This window comes from Dermacentor variabilis, chromosome 11, assembly GCF_050947875.1.
Source record: "Dermacentor variabilis isolate Ectoservices chromosome 11, ASM5094787v1, whole genome shotgun sequence".
In the NCBI taxonomy this organism is placed as follows: domain Eukaryota; kingdom Metazoa; phylum Arthropoda; class Arachnida; order Ixodida; family Ixodidae; genus Dermacentor; species Dermacentor variabilis.
The window spans coordinates 14,458,080-14,476,034 of NC_134578.1; the positions used below are offsets into that span (position 1 = coordinate 14,458,080).

Genomic DNA, 17,955 nt, shown 5'->3' on the forward strand with positions numbered 1-17,955 from the left:
TGAAATCTCGCCAGCGCTCCGCGCTCCGTGATTCCACGTTATAATGAAAATCTGCACTTCTCATTGTCCGTCAGGTCACTGGGTACAGGCGTTAAATCTTTCACTTCGCAACAACAGTCGCAACCGGAAGTTCGAGCGAAACTTTCCCGTCTCACGACCGTCTGTTCCGCCGTTACGTAAACGTGTCAGAATAGCGTCACGGGTATGTTTACATTTTGCTGGTTGCTTTGCAGATTACTATTGTTATGGCTCTCGTCTAAGTCGCGAATTCGTTAGCGGTCGCAAATTATAATTAGCGCTTGCCATGGTTCGTGAAACCTCTTGTATGAAGCCTATATTGTCAGTCATATGAGCTCCTGAAATGTGTAATCATGCAACAGTTTACGTGGATGGGAAATTATACATTGTCTTCGCACTCATTCGTGCCATCATGTCTGAAACCGTTGTGTGTCGTGTCCAATAAGGTAAAACCAAAAATTAGGCGGAAGAAGAGGTCAAAGTGAGCATTAAAATCTCGGAGGCAACAGCAGTAATTGAAGAACGACTACGAACCGCGCAGACAAAATGTATTTGCCGAGCAGAAGTGAAAGACCCAAATGCAGAGGTGACTTGCCTATAGTCAACAATTGCCTCCCGGAAGTCCCCGTAGTCCAGTTGAGCCTTGAGGGCGCATAGGGTGACCTAGAAGCACCGACAACACAGACAAACGTTTAAAATCATTCGGTGGCCACCCCAACCAAAGCCACGCGAAGAACAGAGGGCAGCGTTAGCAACAAACAGCTGCTCCAGTTAGGACAACGGGCGAGACTCTGCAGCGCTCGCCAAAAGATGACGTTTCGTGTTTGAACAACTTGCATACGACTTTAAGGTTGAAGTGTACAATTTTCGCTCACTTTGATTATTTGTCCCCTTACGCTATCTGGACGGTCAAATAACGTGTGAAAGGGTCACGACGGACCTGCACATAACAATTTTAAACGTGCCTGGACTTCTACAAGTAAGGCGAGCTCTTCATCCAAAAGGAAAGAGGTCTGATATCGCAAAAGTATTCACTCACATTTTGCCCGGGAAAGTAAGGGGGAAAGGAGAAATTCCATAGAAGGAGAAGGGCCGAAGAAAACGAAACTAAGCAACGATACACGACTCGACACTTTGATTTCACTGGCTAGGTTTACAAGAACGCGACACGAGTAGGTCGAGTCAGAAATCGGAATGACCGGGCGCGACGTGGCCGCGTTTACACGAACTCGGTTCCGACGAGTCTGGACAACGGCGACACGCAGCGTCGAGCCGAGACAACACGTTCGCACCGGGCTTCCGGCTCACGTATGCCGTCTGCAACGGCTCAACTCTATTGGCTTTCATCGTTACGATTAGGCTGCACTGCACGGTGCCTTGTCGTAGCCGCGTCCTGATACCATACCCCGCTGCCGGCGCATAAATTGCGACGTCACAGGGGTCCCGCGCAAGTTTCAGCACTGGCGGGTCCGACCAGTCCGCGTTTACGCGCACGCTTCAATCGGGTCGGGCTGGGTCAACCCATACCCCATGCAGTAGCGCTGACTCAGCCCGACTTGACGCTCGTTCAGCCCGAGCGGCTAGCGTTTTCACGAACTCGACAAGCCAATTCCAGCCCGACAAGCCGACTCGACCTGCTTTTGTCGGGTCCTTGGAAACGCCGTTACATGGCGAACGTTTGAGTCTAAATCGTCATCTGGCTTCATGCATAAATGACGTAGACTCGAATAATAACGATATCCAGAGTTTGAAAGGCAGCCGGTTGATTGAACGTACAAATATAGTCGTAGGCTTGACGTTGCCTTGATAGTGGGTGAGTTGATTCGTTCAAGTCGTCACTTTATGGTGCTTTAACTCCTCGGTTCAGAATCAGAGCCATGACAGGGATTTGCCATATTTTCCTCTACAAAATTCTCCCTTCACTGTAAACTCTCTATACAGTTTAGTAAAGTTGTGATCGACTGATTGTACAAAGCAGCAGCTGACGTAGCATGCACTCCCCCCCCCCCCTCCCACCTCCCCAACCACGACATGAAAGAAGTGCTGCCTCAAGCTCGGACTTTATATTCCAGGCATCTGTGCCAGAGTCGAGCCACCAGCAGTGGGCGAGTTTCCATTATCTTAGGATGAAATTCCAATACGCGGATGCGAAAGTTATTTCAAAAATGTGCACTCACGGCTTCATGTTCCGTCACCGGGAACCTGTCCAGGCGGATGTTGTAGACAAGCTGATGGAATAGCAGCTCTTCCTCCACGGGATCACTCAAGTCTATGTAGGCGTCAAGCAGTAGGTGTTTCTGTGAGAGTGCAGGAGCACGGAATGCGATGATCAGTACAATGTTTGCGTTTGCAAAACCTCCCCGCATCGTGTCTATACAGGCAACTAAGAAGAAGGTATTAAGGCATGCGAGGTCAGTTGCAGTCGCAGCATACCTTGAAAAGGAAGTACTGTTGCTTGTTGGCTTTCGCAGTGCCCTGCTGGCTTTGAGCCCAGCGTTCCCACTTGGACATTGCGTCGGCCATCTTCTCCTCAGGCAGCATGGCTCGCTCTAAGAAATCAAAAAAAGAAAATGTGAGAACGGCAGGTGCTGGATGTACTTTTCAAGTCACAACTTCCAGGTTAAATGTCAGGTAACTTTTTTTGTGGAAAGAGCACTATTAAAATTTTGTATTGCAGATTGCCCAATTTCAGCGCATCAGCTGGGTTGCTTGAAGGGGGAGTACATTGCTTCAAGCACAATTATATGCGGTAACAATATTTTTATTATGCGTTCACTTTATGTGATAAAAAGACAGCAGATATGTGCGACCTAGCAGGATCAAAACCCAATTTCTAGCTAAGCTGTTTCTTTCAAGGAATTTGACGGCGACGATATATATGGGATGGCGGCGACACATTGTTGGTTATGGAACAACCGCGCTTCACTCTTCCTTGAATTTGACAATATTTTTTACCTTCAACTACGATTACGCTAATTATCCCACGACCACGAAACATTGCATATTTGATCTCAGTTCTTCAAATATATAAATGCCATATCATTTCGATATATTCCTCTTGGCCTGCTGGCAAGAACGATTGAAATTGTACACTGAGCGTTGAACATGCAGCATGCACGTTACTTGGTCCCCTTGGGCTTTAGTGCTTTGGCAGTTAAGACACAGATAAATGAAGCAACGTACCGGTCGGTCCGATGACCTCGTAGATCGCATATCCTTCGGCTGTCGGCCTCAGGTTGATGCGTGCTTTGAGCATGGTCAGCATCTGCGCAAGTGTATAACCAGATCGAACAAAGTTGGTTCTGCGTACCAAAGGTTGATGAGTTGGCATAAAAGGGCCCTCCAATTCTTGACAACGTGTACTGAGTTACTGACTGCAGTCTACTGCATACAAAATGCTTCCAACTGACGGGGAATGGTGGCGAAACCTGGAAAATCTTGGTTGAAATTCTTTACGGATCACTGATAGATGATGACCTTGACGGAACAGAAGCCGACGGGAGTTGGGAAATTTTGTTCATCTTGCGAAAAGTAATCTAGAGCGTGTAAAGGGCACAAGAACACCACGACAAGGAAGGAAGGAAGGAAGAAAAAAGTGGAGAAGGAAAGGCAGGGAGGTTAACGAGTTTAGCTCAACCGGTTTGCTACCCTACACATCGAATATATGTACATGGCGCTGTGCTTGCATGTGTTCGACGTATCTTGTGGTGTTCTAGTGCCTTAATTTTTCCACGGTGTACATCGTTTTTGCCAAGAGAGAGCGGAATGAAGCCGATCAACAGATCCTGAACGGCCGAGAAAGATGTAAGGGCTGCTGCTTGTTGCGTGAGCTCGAAGATGTCTTGCAAACGTGTCCCACTAAGAGTATGTAAAAGAAGAGGTAGAAGAGGTGCGCCCTCTGTACTACTACTACTACTACTACTAGTAGTAGTAGTAGTCGTAGTAGTAGTAGTAGTACTTGCGTTGCGTGCACGATTTCGCTGGTTCTACCAAGAATAATATTTCTGGTGCACGTACGGATCGAATGAATTCTCACACACATATATACCAGCGGGCCCGCTCGCTCACCTCTCCAGCCGACACGCAGGGGTCGAAGTCGACGTTCTGCACCTGGCCGTCGAGGAAGTGCACCTTGGATCGGCAGGGGTGTCGCCGCGTGGTGCACGAGACCTCGTCTCGGGACGGGGGCCACCGCCGGCCGCGGGTCTCCAGGGTGCGCATCAGGCACTGCGCATGCGCACGAGAGCAAGGGAACGGACGATCAGGGACTGGCAGCAACAGAGCGAGAAACGCGTGCGTAGAGAAAAGACAACATCCGATCGTAGAGCTGCCGTAAAGTACCAGGCGGACGTCCAACAATATACGTCCGAGTCACCTGCAAATTCTGACAATTCGAGCAGCCACCTGTCTCGCACGTCGTCCGATATGAGTTGGAAAGATGTTTGTATAACTTCCTAGCCGCGGTTTGCCTTCGGAAGGGGAGCAACGTGTCTCAAAAAGGAGCGTGCAAAAAATGCGCAGAAGAGACGTGACGTCTAGTGCGCATACGTGGTCGAGTGCCAGAGCCCGAGGGCATTTCTCACTAAGCGAATGCGCGTTTCCCCGAAGGTCCTGAATAAGAATAGCAATGTGGGCGAGTTGGTTTAGGTCCATGGTGCAAAATTTCTGCAGCGCTAAGCACTGAAGTGCAGAAAGAACTGTCAGAAAAGGAAGAAGGAAGGATTGCAAAAGGACAGCACCTCCTGTTGTCCTCTTGCAATCATTTTTCCTTCGTCCTTTTTTGACCTTTCTTTCCGCGCTTCAGTGCTTAACGCTGCAGAAATTTCACGCCATACCCCCGAAGGTCGTACGCCTTTGCAGCCAACCCTCGATCGCCAGCCCAAGCTCAAAGCGTCAACCGGGCCCGCGTACCTTCAGCGCGAACTGCGCGAACTGGCCCTCCTCGGTAACGACGTCCATGGCGCAGTGCCGCAGATGCGCGTGCAGGTATCCCAGAATGCGTCGGTCCGTCGGCGCGGCCACGCTGCACAGCAGCGACAGCAGCTGCCAGTGGCGCACGTTCACGCGGCTGTTGGGATCTGCACGGACGGCAGCAGACGACAGCGTTCGCTGCTCCGATCACTGTCTCTTGAACGGGATTTACGCATGCGCTTCACCGATAGTCAGCCCGGCCTGCTCACCTGGGTGGTCGGTGGTCTGCTTGATCAGCTGTATGAAGAGTTCGTTGAGTAGAACTTCCCGCGCCATGCAGCACTCGATGATGGACTGCGCCAGCTGGATCAGATCCCGCTGGCCGTGCCACTCGGTGTCCTCTGCACAGTAGACAAGACTCGCCGGATGGTGAGGCCGATCGCGGACGGACTGGAGTGTCATCATTCCGCGAAGGAAAAGAAAAAATAAACGAGAAGGGCAGAAGCCACGCCCCTCACCTTCTTCGAGAAGTCCGGAGAAGATGAGTATGGACGTGAAGACCTTGATGGCTGTGCTCTCCCCCTGTGCTTCGGCCATGACCAGGAAGCTCTGCCCAATGGGTGTCTTACTGAAGGCCCAGTAGGTGTGCTGGTACGACTTGTAGCCTTCCGAGCTGTACTCCTGGCGGAGCTTGTCCAATCGATTCCTGTTCAACCTGCATTCGGAAACGCGTACGGGGCATCTCAAAGAAAAAGCCTCGAGTACTGCCACCCAAAACGGCGTCTGGTGGTCCGATCGCGACAACCACTACGGCCGGCAAGTTGAGGATGGGGGAACTCTTCCGAACGGGAAAAGTTCCCGTGTTCTCGCACGCGATTAGCCCCGTTTCGCCGCGGCAAACTCCATGGACGCACGCCCTTATCTCATTCCCTTCGAGGAGCTTCTCAGCTGGCCTGCTCGGTGCACTAGTTGCAAAAAAGAAAAAAAAAGGAACGCTTGCAAGCGTAATGCTTTGCAGTGTACACGCGGTTGTCGGCCATTGCTTCGTCGAGCTTGGTCCGGACCATGGTCATTCAGCAGGAAGGCGTATACGGCAACGGCGATGCACGGAGTGCCGAGTTATATTGCCATTGGTATTCCCCGTATTTACTGCAGAGTCAACGATTATCATACCAAGCCAAAGCTTTGTATAAAATATAGCGACCTGAACGCTCTCGCGACCGCAGTTCATTTCAGCCAATGCGCAAGTGGGGCCACTATTGCCCCCGCCAACAATGCTCTGGATAAAGGGCAGCGCCTTTGTCCTCAACCTTCGACATATTCGGATCACCACCGCAGCACTGCCGCGCAATGCTAGGTGAGCTCCTGCCACACAAGTTCTGGGCCACGTATACTTTGACAGCCGTCATATGTCTATTGACAAACATAAACGTGAGCGGTCATGTAGCGCGTGTCAAGTTACGTCGTTATTCAAAAGACCGACGTGTGTGATCCAAACGTAACAGGAACAGTAAGAATTCAATCATGATTAAATTTAAATTAAATTATGGGGTATTACGTGCCAAAACCACGACCTGATTGTGAGGCACGCCGTAGTGAGGGACTCCGGAAATTTTGGACCACGCGGGGTGTGCAATGTAAGTACACGGGTGTTGTCGCATTTCGTCCCCATCGAAATACGGCCGCCGTGGCCGGGATTCGATCCCGCGAATTCAATTATAAATGTATACACAGTAGCACAACGCAATTTTCGAAGAAAATTTACAGAGGGAGACGTGGTATATTGGCTAACGAATTTTTTTGTTCGCGGGAAAGTTAAATTCGTGACTGTTAAATGCAACCACGAGCTTAACATAGACAATTAGGAGTGGATGTTTTAAAGTCACATAAGAATTTGAATACTACGCTTGAGTATAGTGGCACATGTCGCCATCGCGTTCCAAATGAGCATCCACTCATCAGCACCATCAACGTCATATCACAAACTACTGACACATCTGAAGAGCCATTTGTTGTTGGTATATGTATACTATTCTCATAATAACATTTTACTTTTCGAACGAAAAGGTCCCGTGTCCTTCTGCACACATATGTGAAAACAACTCTCACTATTTAGTCTACACTTGCGGAATTACTGTCACTTTAGGAGTGCCCTGCAGTCAATGTCCTCCGTTTGCGACATAGGCTCACCTCCTCAGGGTGCTCCTGAAGAGTCCAAGCGTGGCCACCTCGGGCTTGTTGAGCAGGCCGCTATCCACCAGGGTGCGCCGGCAGTTCATCACTTCCTGGTGCAGCTTCACCCGGTCTTCGAAAGCCAGGCGGCCCTATAATACGTGACCATCGAAAATCGAGAGAAAGGGAAAAAGAAAACTGTTTGCAGAAGCCATCGAAGAATATTGCCACGAAATAATCGAATAGCTGATGCCCTGAGGTCAAGCGGATACACTGGCAATGCTTCCTGCAAGTACACTACTGACATCAATAACGCGGTGGCACAAATTACCGCCCACGTGTCTTGGTAGAACGACGGCAGCACGACGACGACGGCGGAATGACGACGACGGCACGACAACGGTCGTGCGCTTGCGCTTCTTTCGTCGCTCGTTTACTACACGTAGGCCAAGCTGTGCCCCGACCGTCGATCCGCTTCAAGATCGCGCGAATCCGGCGCCCTGCGGTCAGTCGGTCTAAGCGAAGCTGTGCGCTGAACCGGCAAGACGAAAACGGCGCATCTCGATACGAGACGCACCGCGGACTTCGGCGGCGACGAACTTGCCGTCACCGAACGAACTCGTATATGTCAGCCCTGGCCGCTGTGAAGCGGGACGAACCGCCACCACCGACCTACGTGATCTTCACCCTGGAAGCCCACTAAAGTCAACCAAATCCTTTCTGTTGACGAAATAAAGTTGTTACCACCAGGTCATCAGGTCAACTTCAGGCACTACACGCAGCCCTCGCGCGACGCCCGTTCCTGCGGCGAGCGTCGGCATCCTTCGTAACGGAGCGAAGGAGCCCAGCGAAGCATGAAAGAGTGAACGCGGAGCGCAGCGGCAGATAAAAGACGTCGATAGCGAAGAGAGCGCGAGGAGGAAAGCGGAGGAGGAGAGCATGGCGAAAGCGTGAGAAGGAAAGCGTAGTACCGCGCAAGACGGGCTCTGCGGCCACGACGGCTACGAGATGGCGTCATAGTAGCACGCGTCGTCGGGGAGGTCTGTCTGCGGCGGCTGAACGAATTCACTCCGTTTGCAACGTGCCGCACGAGACAGATTGACCGCGCCAGCCAATATATCGCGAAATGAACACACGTATAGAGCTACGCTCAAATTTTGCATTAGGGAGTATCGTAATCGTCGGTGAATTTCTTTTTTTCCATGGTCTGCGTTGGGATTCATTTCTAGCTGGTGTACCTTGTGAACTAGTGAACTAGTGATTGTGAACTAGTGTGTTTGTGCCCCCACTTCGTTTTTTGAGCGCTTTTGCATTTCTATGGCGCTGCTGTTCACACAGCATTCGTCTTTTTATCGCACGTGGCAACAAAGTAGTAGCTGGCGCCTCTACGAGGCGCCACCGTCTCACGTATGCATTTACGTATTAACAAAAATTAAGCCCATTTAGACATTGTTGGTCTGCTCCACACGTATGGGATCTTTGAACATGAACAGCGTGCCTCGAGCCACCCCCATTTACGGTTTCACTTCCACGTCATTTTCTGCAGGCATTACGGTCGTTAGCTTTACGCTTGCATAACATCCACTTTACCATTCACGTGAACATACACGAAAGATTCGCCTAATACCGACTCTCATATTATCCTGCGATATACGCCGATATTTTCTGACGGTCTCCGTGTCGTCTCCGTTTCAAGGAGGAAACCGATTTCAAACAGCCGCACGTGCGTACGCGTTGCGCCCACCTTGACGTTGAGCTCGTACGAGGGCTTCATGCGGGCGGCCAGGGGCGGCCAGTAGCTGGCCACCAGCGACGCCACCTCCTGGTGCTGCGGCGTCTCGAACAGGTAGCACTTGTGCAGGTCCGGCACGCTCTTGGACAGCGTGACGGTGACCAGGCGGTCCTCCTCGTTGACCAGCACGGACTCGAGGTCCGAGTAGCGGTACGCGTTCAGGATGGCCTTGCTGTCCGCGTTCACCAGCAGCACGCCCTCGCAGCTGATGCCCAGCAGCAACTGGTGGTCTGCGCGCGGCATTCCACACACATAGAGGAGGTGGCATTAGCTCGTCAGTCGACCGCCCCTTTCCACGATTGTACAGGCCAACGTGTAGTGAACAGGCCCCGTTGTATTAACCGACCGTCTATAGTGATGTCGGTACATCGCTGGTCCGCACAAAAGAACAGCTACCCGCCGCGGTTGCTCAGTGGCTATGGTGTTGGGCTGCTGAGCACGAGGTCGCGGGATCGAATCCCGGCCACGGCGGCCATATTTAGATGGAGGCGAAATGCGAAAACACCCGTGTACTTAGATTTAGGTGCACGTTAAAGAACCCCGGGTGGTCGGAATTTCCATAGTCCTCCACTACGGCGTGCCTCATAATCAGAAAGTCGCTTTGGCACGTAAAACCCCATAATTTTTTTCCATCAGTCGATCGCCCCTTTGCACGATTGTACGGGCCAGCGTGTAGTGATCAGGCCACGTTGTATTCACCGACCGTCTATTGCTATGCGGGTGCATCGTTGGTCCGCACAAAAGAAGAACAGCTGCGTTCTCATGCTGGCGCGAAGTCTACTCGGGTACTCCGTAAACGAACTAAGAAGATCGCATGTGTCTTAAGCACAAACCGCAGAATTACTGTATGTCTTGAAAAGGTGGATCGTGAGCTTAAGCTTGCGTTCACCAAATCTGCGCCCCCGCTGTTCTCGCAACTGACGACGACGGTGAGCAGAGGGCGTAAGACCTGTCCCGTGGCTGGACACCGCAAAGGACGGCTTGCACACGCCTCTGGAGGCGTACGCAAGTTGTACAAGAGGCCCTACGTAGCGGAGAGATCCGTACTATAGTTCTCACCATCCGTGGCTTTTAAAACGTGTGCCTGAATTTACACACGCACAAACGCGTTTCGCGTTCCTCCGACGCATATAAATTGTGCCTCCGCGACCGGGAGTCGAACCCCGGACCTCGTGCTCAGTAGCAGCAGCACGCCGTCGTCACTGGGCCACCATGCCAGGTTTCCCGAATCATCCACTTAAGTAACGGTCAATATAATCTTTAGCATCAAGAAATTCACAAAGACGACGTGCCTGTGACGTTTCCGACGACAAAGACATAAGAAGGTTGTAAAAACAAAATGAGTTTATACTAGTAGTCGTTACTCCGAAGTACAATACAAAAAGAACAAAGCGAACAGATCATTGTAGGTTGGTCATCGCGAAAGTAAAGACGCAGCACGCTTAGTTGCGCGTGGTCGTGGAACTGCACGTAAGAAATCACTGCTTGTTGCTGGGATAGTTGGTTCACGCATTTAGCGACGCGTCAGGACGCGAACTAAAGGTGAAAAAAAAAAAAAAACGACAGACGGAGGAAAGAGCGTCTATTTGAAGGAGACCGGTTCACTTTTATATGAAAGGAGCCAAAGTGCGTTGATACATTCACCCATCGCAAACGGACAACGAAGATGAAATTGCAAAAAAAAGACATGCCTATTTAAACACACAATAAAAGACACTCATACGCTCTAAACATACGCTCTTTCCTGCGCCTGTCGTACTTCCCAATTCGCGTTCTAACACATCGCTAAAATGCAGGTAAGCACGCGTCCTATCATTTTGTTTGTCCAGGTATTTGTCTGTACTTTCGCTAAGGTAATATTTCTAAAAATTTCCTATATGTGACCGCTTTTCTTATTGCCTAACCAGCCATGAGTCGCCACCTTTATAAGACTTCTGAAAATGTACTTTCTTCAACGACGTGGATACATTCACATTTTAATTTATTATAAATACTTTAGCCACGGCAGATAGAGTTACCAAAATGCTTGTTAATGTTATTCGACAAGGAATGATTTAATCACGTATTTTAATGAGAATAATGTAGTTTAGCCCTCCAGGGCCCGACATTAAATGCGACACCATTTCTTTGGCTACCTCTCAGGTGAAACTTAATCGTCTCGCACCGATAAACGAAGGAGTGCGAAGATGTAAGCGGATAGTTTAAAGCTTGACGTCAAATGTTGACAAGAGGCACCGACGTCATTGGTGATAGTGACAGTTGTACTCTCTATGACCCCCAGAAGAAAGTTTCGTGACTCATTCGGGGGTCGTGGGCCCGCCGTTAGAGAAACACTGCGCTAAGGTGTACAGCTCGGAAACAAACTCTACGACGTGATCGACGGAGCGAGGAAATGGCGGGAGGGCGCACCGTAAGTGAGGTAGCCCCGGCAGGTGACCGGGAACAGGGCGGTTCCGTACAGCGGGTACTGCATGACGATGGACAGGTACCACACCTTGCACACCAGCTCGGACTTTCCGCTTCCGTACGTCTGGGTGAGAAGGAGGAGGAGAGTGCGGGCACGATTACACGCCGCGGCGAACAAAAAAAAGGCATAGTTTCGTTTTCTAAGCCTAACGTTTTCGTTCGTTCAACGAACATAACTGCCAATGAAACGTACCAGGACGGTGAGCCGGGCGACTTGTAACTTATCGGTGACATCAGCGCGCAGTAAACAACACAGTAAGAGAAGACGAGACAAACGCTGTCCCACAGCTGAAACCTTATCGGAAGCATTACCGCTATTTTTTTTTGTTTTCGTCACGTCACTATTTGTGTCACATTTACTTTGCGACAAAGTTTCACTTGTCCGAGAGCGGTTGTCCAGTTTCCCCTTTCTGTGCTATTTACTGCGTGCTATTGTTATGCGTAACGGTCTATAGAATAAGTGATGTGGAATGACTGCTTTACCACCGACTGCCTTCAACTAAGCGATTCTTGGCTATTAGAAATGCACGTGCGTGTGTGTATTCAAGGCATAAAACGGTAATGAGCGCCTCGGCAAAGGATTGCTATTTCTTATAACTGTGAATAAGCTACATGCCGGTAAACTGTGAGTATAGCAAGTTATGGATAGGTTAAGTTATATGGGTAAATTTGTGGGCATAGGAAGCTCTGGGCAGAGTAAGCTACTATAGTTCAGGATGCTACATGCAGCATAAGCTATGATTAAAGTAAGTAATTGGGTAGAATGGAGCTATATTAGGTCAACTGTGTGCATATCAAGCTGTGGGTACACTAAGCCATTGGAAATATGATACTGGTAGACTAAGTGATTGGTAAAGTAGAGCATAGGTATTACAAGTTATTAGTAGGCTAAGCTACACATATGTGAGCTTTGGGCATAGCAAAGTAGACAGAGCTGTGGATAGGGTAAGCTATGGGTAAGCATCCTGCCTGTAGAGTAAGCGATTGGTTCAGCGCGCAACAGGTTTAGCAAGATATGCGTGGCTCACTCTATGGGCGGTGCACAGAGCCTGGATCCACTCGTTCTCGGGACGCGTGTCCCTGATGCGCTCGGCGATGTAGCTTTCCACGTCCCGATACCTGGAAGGACGAGAGTATACGCGCTTGAACTCGCGGGCTCATAGTTTTGCCGCTCGGTGACCGCGAACAAACTTCACAGAGAGGGTGCAGACCGGAATTAAACAGAAAAAAAGCACAGATCAAAAAAAAAAAAAAAGAAACGCAGCAGAAACGCGTTTTCTAATAGGAAAACAATTTCTAAGCATACAGCACTTCGCTTCACTTTTCAAGATACACCAGACGGCATATATTTTTTTACATAGATACAAGCTTACCCTTACTTACCCCCACCTACCCTACCTTATAGTGCGAGTCTGTATGCAGAGCGACGTACTGCTACTGCTACTACTACTGCTGTCACTACTACTGGTATATCACTGCCACGACTAGTTAACTGCGCTAATAAGAAACAAAGAGTTTACCTGTCAAGCTCCTCGATTTCTGACGGCTCGCCAACAGAGACCTGAGCTTGCAGGCCAGCTAGCTGTAGAGCTACTCTCTCCACCACAGGGAAGCTGTCCGCCTGGAACGACAAGTGCGCATGCGCGGGGGACGGGGGATAAGCGTCAGTACTCGAAGAGATCGAACACCCACGCACCTTCAAAGGGACACGAAAGAGGAATACGTCAAACCTGAATTCGTAAATTTAACTTTAGAAATGACCATAACCTTTCATCCTGTCGTGAGAAGATTCTTGCCAAGTCACACAACTAAACTGCAAATTTAGCGATGGCCGGTTTTGAAATTCCCGTGCTATGGCTCCTCGTAACGTCAGGAGATTTATACAGCTTGCACGCGAAATGCAACAGCTGATATCCTTGAGACTTATTTAATCTTATTTTTTTTGCTGATTCTTGATGATTTCTATAGGCGGTGCTTTGCCCGTGTACAATTTCAGAGCTGCAGAACGTGTCATTTTTGTTGCTGCGTTCTTTTTTTTTACATACATTCAACTGACTGCTGACACAGATATTCGAAAACTGCGTCATTGTCAGCAACCTCTTATTTTACCCGATTTCATCATACTTTAATCAGTTAAAAAATTTCTGTTCTTGCGGAGAAGGCGGAGACGAAAGAGTTGCCTAAATCTCCAATAACGTCTAAATTAATCAGTCAATCTACAAATGAATCAAGACAGCGTCTCGTGTGGCTTAGTAGTTACAATGATTACTTCACGCTCTGAAATAACTCACTCAATTTAGCGACTTTTGAGGAATCTTTCTATAAAGAAAAAAAAAACAGCCCCAACACGCGGGAACACATTTAAAATTACCACCTGACTAACGCAACGACTGCGGTTCTGGTGCTAAATCCTAAGGGATAACTTTTCCCTTCAATTTATCCTCTAATATTGAACGGTGTCTTTTTTTTTTGGCAAATGAGCTCAAATCAAGATGAAATAAGAGACATTTCGCGAGACTACAGGCCGTAGTTGTCTAGTGTCCCTCTAAACAAGGTGTGAGACCGGGCTAGGTGTCATTCCATGATGATGTAACCAGCGCAAGAGGGGACACAGAATACAAGGTAGGGGGATTCCTCGTCGCCTTTCTCGTGTTCTGTGACCCCTCTTGCGCTGGTTACATCATCCCTCCAAACAACCTGGAACAATCGAGACGACCCCTTTCTTTTTTTTTCGACGCACCTTGACAACGTCGTGCACCGCCTGTGCGTACAGGAGGCTCACTTCGACCGGGTCCTGGGGGATCTCGCGCACCGCCTTGAAGAGTCGCTTGCGGAACACGAAGCGGCACTCGCCGCCCCCGAGGGCCTTGGTCGGCCCCTTCTTCGAGATGGTCGTGTACTTGGTCAGCGTCGCCGACGTGCGCCGACACCTGGAGGCGGTTACGATTTAGATAGATTAGACGGATTAGATAGACAGACACATGAGATAAATAGATAGATAAACACAGATTAGATAGATAGACACATTACATATATAGATAGATAAACACAGATTAGACAGATTAGATAAATAGATAGATAAACACAGGTTAGACAGATAGATAGATTAAATAGATAGATGATAGATAGATAGATAGATAGATAGATAGATAGATAGATAGATAGATAGATAGATAGTAGATAGATAGAAAGATTAGTTAGATAGATAGATAGCTTCGTTCAACTGACAACAGCGAAACACGTACACTGTAGTAAATTAGTGTGGTTTGCAGGGCCAGTTGGTGCACGATGACCGTATAGGGGTTTCCAGCAAGCACCGACGCGAGCTGTGCTGTTTCTTGGGCTCGCATCGGTATTGCTGGAACCCCCCCTATACTGTAGTAAAGCCCTGCCATGGCGTCAAGCGCGCTCGCATTTTTTTAAACACGAAACTATGCATAACGTAAGAGCATTCTTACGTTGCGGGGTAACTCGGGCTGAGCACAATTCAACTCCCGTTTTAATTCCGATAGTAACCTCCCGCTTAGTGTTCGCACAGGCTTGCACGAAAATGCAGTGGACCCGTCCTTCACCTCTGAGAGAGAGCCGAGCCAGTCGGAGTCCAATCGCAGCTTAATGACCGTGCCCTGCCAACGTAAAGGCTAGGGCAATCGGAAAAGTAAAAGGTCGTTGTTTCAAGCCAAAATGTTATCTTTGGCTGAGCGCTGATAACAGGATCCCTCTTCAAGTTTGTCGAGACTTTTCAGATTGCATCCTAACACCAGCGACCCAAAGGTGCATATCTCTCTGAGAGAACAGAGGTCTTTGAATATGGAAAACCGCTTGGTACCACGGAAATACGCGAACCTTATTGGCTGGCGCAGCCCAAATTCTGTTGGCCAGAGTAGAGACTCTGCACACGTCAGTGCCCTGGGTGTCATCCGTGAATTCGAGGCTGACAATAATGTTCTTGCACGCATGTGCACTGTAGCAATGCTCTTGATGTGGAAGTGCAGTGTCAAGCGGACACCATTTGCTCTTTTGTTTGCTCATTCGTTTGTATCAAGCACGAGGTATTGCATGTGCGATGCGCCATCTTATACTGGATGTTCAGACCACGATTGCGCGCGTGCCTACGGGTGAATTCATTTTCTTGTGATCTATGCAAATTGTGTTGGAGCTGGACAGCGTACCACATATAACCTTTTTGTTCGTAGGTTATCACCGGCTATAGCCCGCACTTCGTGATATTTTTCGCATAACTGCTCGTTACCACCAATGTCTGCATGCTGCGAAAGTCGGGGCGGCCTACACTAAACAGCCGTGCGCACTGATAAACAAATTATATTCAGACGTTGCCAGATATTGTATGCAGTCCGCGTGGCACTTACGTTTCCCACTGGTAGATAATGTCGGCGAGGTATTCGAATCCTTTGATGACGTGTTCGTGGTCAGGAGTGCACTGCAACAAAACGTACAAGACAAGTCATTTCACACACACACACCCTAACGTGACTTCCCTGTACAGCAGTAGCGTTACAAGGTAAAGCGCGCCACTTTCCTTCCCCCGTCATTCACTTTTCAATCCGAGGTTGGCTATGTTACAGTTAAGAACGTTCACTAACAAAGCATAAACCAGAGGTCCCTTTCTAATGCCTCACGCATACTGGAAATGGAAAAGGGCTAGTGTGCAGTGAGGGTATGGAATAATAAAGCACAAACACAAAGGACAAATAGATACAGGTAAGCGTAATGATTTGGGTAAGTTACGTGCAACACACATCAGGAAAGCGCTAGCAAAATAAATTTTCGATACAGAAGATACGCATTTCGGGTCGAGAATTTGTACATTTGAGAAGACAGCATGACATACTTCCATAACAGAGAATAATTATCATATGTAATCCGCATATGCATAGAAGGCAAGGTTGTCAACAATCCTCACAATGGTATCCACCAGGTACTCGAAAGAAAATCTGACACTTAACTATGCTTAATTAATTACTGTTATTTTCAGTTTTCATTTAATGTGCTCGAATATAACCATGCGTATGATTTGTGGTGACTACCAAGGACACTCCGGACACACTGCTTAATCTGCAGCAACACTAACATATTTATATAGTTAGCTGATGGATCTGGAACACCTAGGCGTCTTAGGTAATTATATGTTTGCTCTATGACGCTAACTTTCGTCTTGACCGTCATCATCGTCATCAGCCTACATCTAACGTCTACTGCAAGATGAAGCCATCTCCCAGCGATCTCGAATTACCCCTGTCTTGCGCTAGCTGATCACATCTTACTGCAAATTTCCTATAAATTCTCTTAACGTACCGGCACCTAAAGCTAAAACCATATTCATCCCGTCTCTACCACCTGACTGTTACACGGGCGAATCACTGCCTGACACCGAGTACAGAAGCAGCCCTCGGGCTGCGTCTTCGCAAAATTCGGCCTACATCATGGCCCCCGAGAACTATGGCTCGTGCCGGCAATCTCGTAGGACAAGGTCCAAGCGCCATGGAAGAAGTGTCGGAGGCCGTGTCCCAGACGAACCTCGTACAGCGCCCAGCCGTCGAGAGAGCGCAGTCCGATCTTGGTTGCCAGCGTCTTGATGGCGTCCTCGGCCGTGATGGACGGGTGAATGTCGATGGCCTTGGTACGGCCGTCCATGAAGTAAAAGCGGCACACCAGGTTCTCTCGCAGTCGAACGGCCTGCACGACACGCAGGGGAAAAACTTACATTGACTCACCCTGTGCTAGCGTGAGCGGTCGTTGTAACTGAACAGCGCGACAGACGACAGAGTAAGAGCGTACGCACATTTCGTCTGCAGTTCTGTGTCGAGCGAGCAATAATGTATTAAGGAAAAGGCAGAGAAATCAGAACGTCTGCCGTCTGTCCCGTGTAGCTCACATCAAATTGTGAGCCAAAGATTGTGTTCTAATACTCGCCGAAGACAGCTAAATAGACAGCCAAGCGTATAGCGGGCATCTGAAGGCTCGTTCCAGTTCTGACGAAGGCCAGCAAAATAAGACACCATCGCGAAGACTGCATCAACGTAAAATAAAAAAGCCATGCGAGCTACTTTGCTGTCCCAACCACAAAGCGGATTAGCCAAATGCTTGGGAATACTAAGGAAAGCTCGTCTGCGCACAAGATAACGTAGTCACTGTTTTTTATGTGCTTAATATGAGCTATATGGTGTTTTTCATGGGTTCCCACACACAACGCTTTTAAGCACAGAGATAATATGTGCTTTCCTTAGCTTTTTCTTGACGACGCAAGGTGGCATCGCGTCGAAGACCAGTATTCCAAATGCATTCCATTACTTGGGTTCGAAGCTCTTAGCAGTCAAACAAAGTACACTGCCTTCAATGCTTGCCAGACTTGGAAATGCTCAGAAACAGTTAAAAAACCATGCAACATACTCGCATTAGTTATTGAAGGAAGTTTGTACTTTATCAATTGGTCCCTTGTCTTTCATTCTTACTTTCCTTTCAGTTGTTCTTGTGACGCCAAAACTTGCGAGAACAATAAAGCACCTTTGTTACTACAAAAACAACGAGGCAAACTTATATTCAATTGTATACTGACTCGCCATCATGACATCACA

At 48.7% G+C, this 17,955-nt stretch overlaps 1 protein-coding gene across 1 annotated transcript in view; it reads right to left on the reverse strand.

Moving 5' to 3' along the window:
• Myo81F (unconventional myosin 81F) overlaps positions 1–17,955 on the reverse strand; it is a 147,413-nt gene that overhangs the window by 20,713 nt on the left and 108,745 nt on the right. The window contains exons 25-40 of the mRNA XM_075674270.1: positions 16,898–17,056; positions 15,730–15,800; positions 14,100–14,289; positions 12,880–12,980; positions 12,388–12,478; positions 11,303–11,423; positions 8,846–9,123; positions 7,120–7,253; positions 5,448–5,644; positions 5,199–5,330; positions 4,930–5,096; positions 4,087–4,245; positions 3,202–3,283; positions 2,452–2,567; positions 2,196–2,315; positions 614–681 (exon numbers count right to left, since the gene is read on the reverse strand). Of these exons, the coding sequence (XP_075530385.1) occupies positions 614–681; positions 2,196–2,315; positions 2,452–2,567; positions 3,202–3,283; positions 4,087–4,245; positions 4,930–5,096; positions 5,199–5,330; positions 5,448–5,644; positions 7,120–7,253; positions 8,846–9,123; positions 11,303–11,423; positions 12,388–12,478; positions 12,880–12,980; positions 14,100–14,289; positions 15,730–15,800; positions 16,898–17,056 (2,186 nt within the window). The remainder of the gene's footprint in view (positions 1–613; positions 682–2,195; positions 2,316–2,451; positions 2,568–3,201; positions 3,284–4,086; positions 4,246–4,929; positions 5,097–5,198; positions 5,331–5,447; positions 5,645–7,119; positions 7,254–8,845; positions 9,124–11,302; positions 11,424–12,387; positions 12,479–12,879; positions 12,981–14,099; positions 14,290–15,729; positions 15,801–16,897; positions 17,057–17,955) is intronic.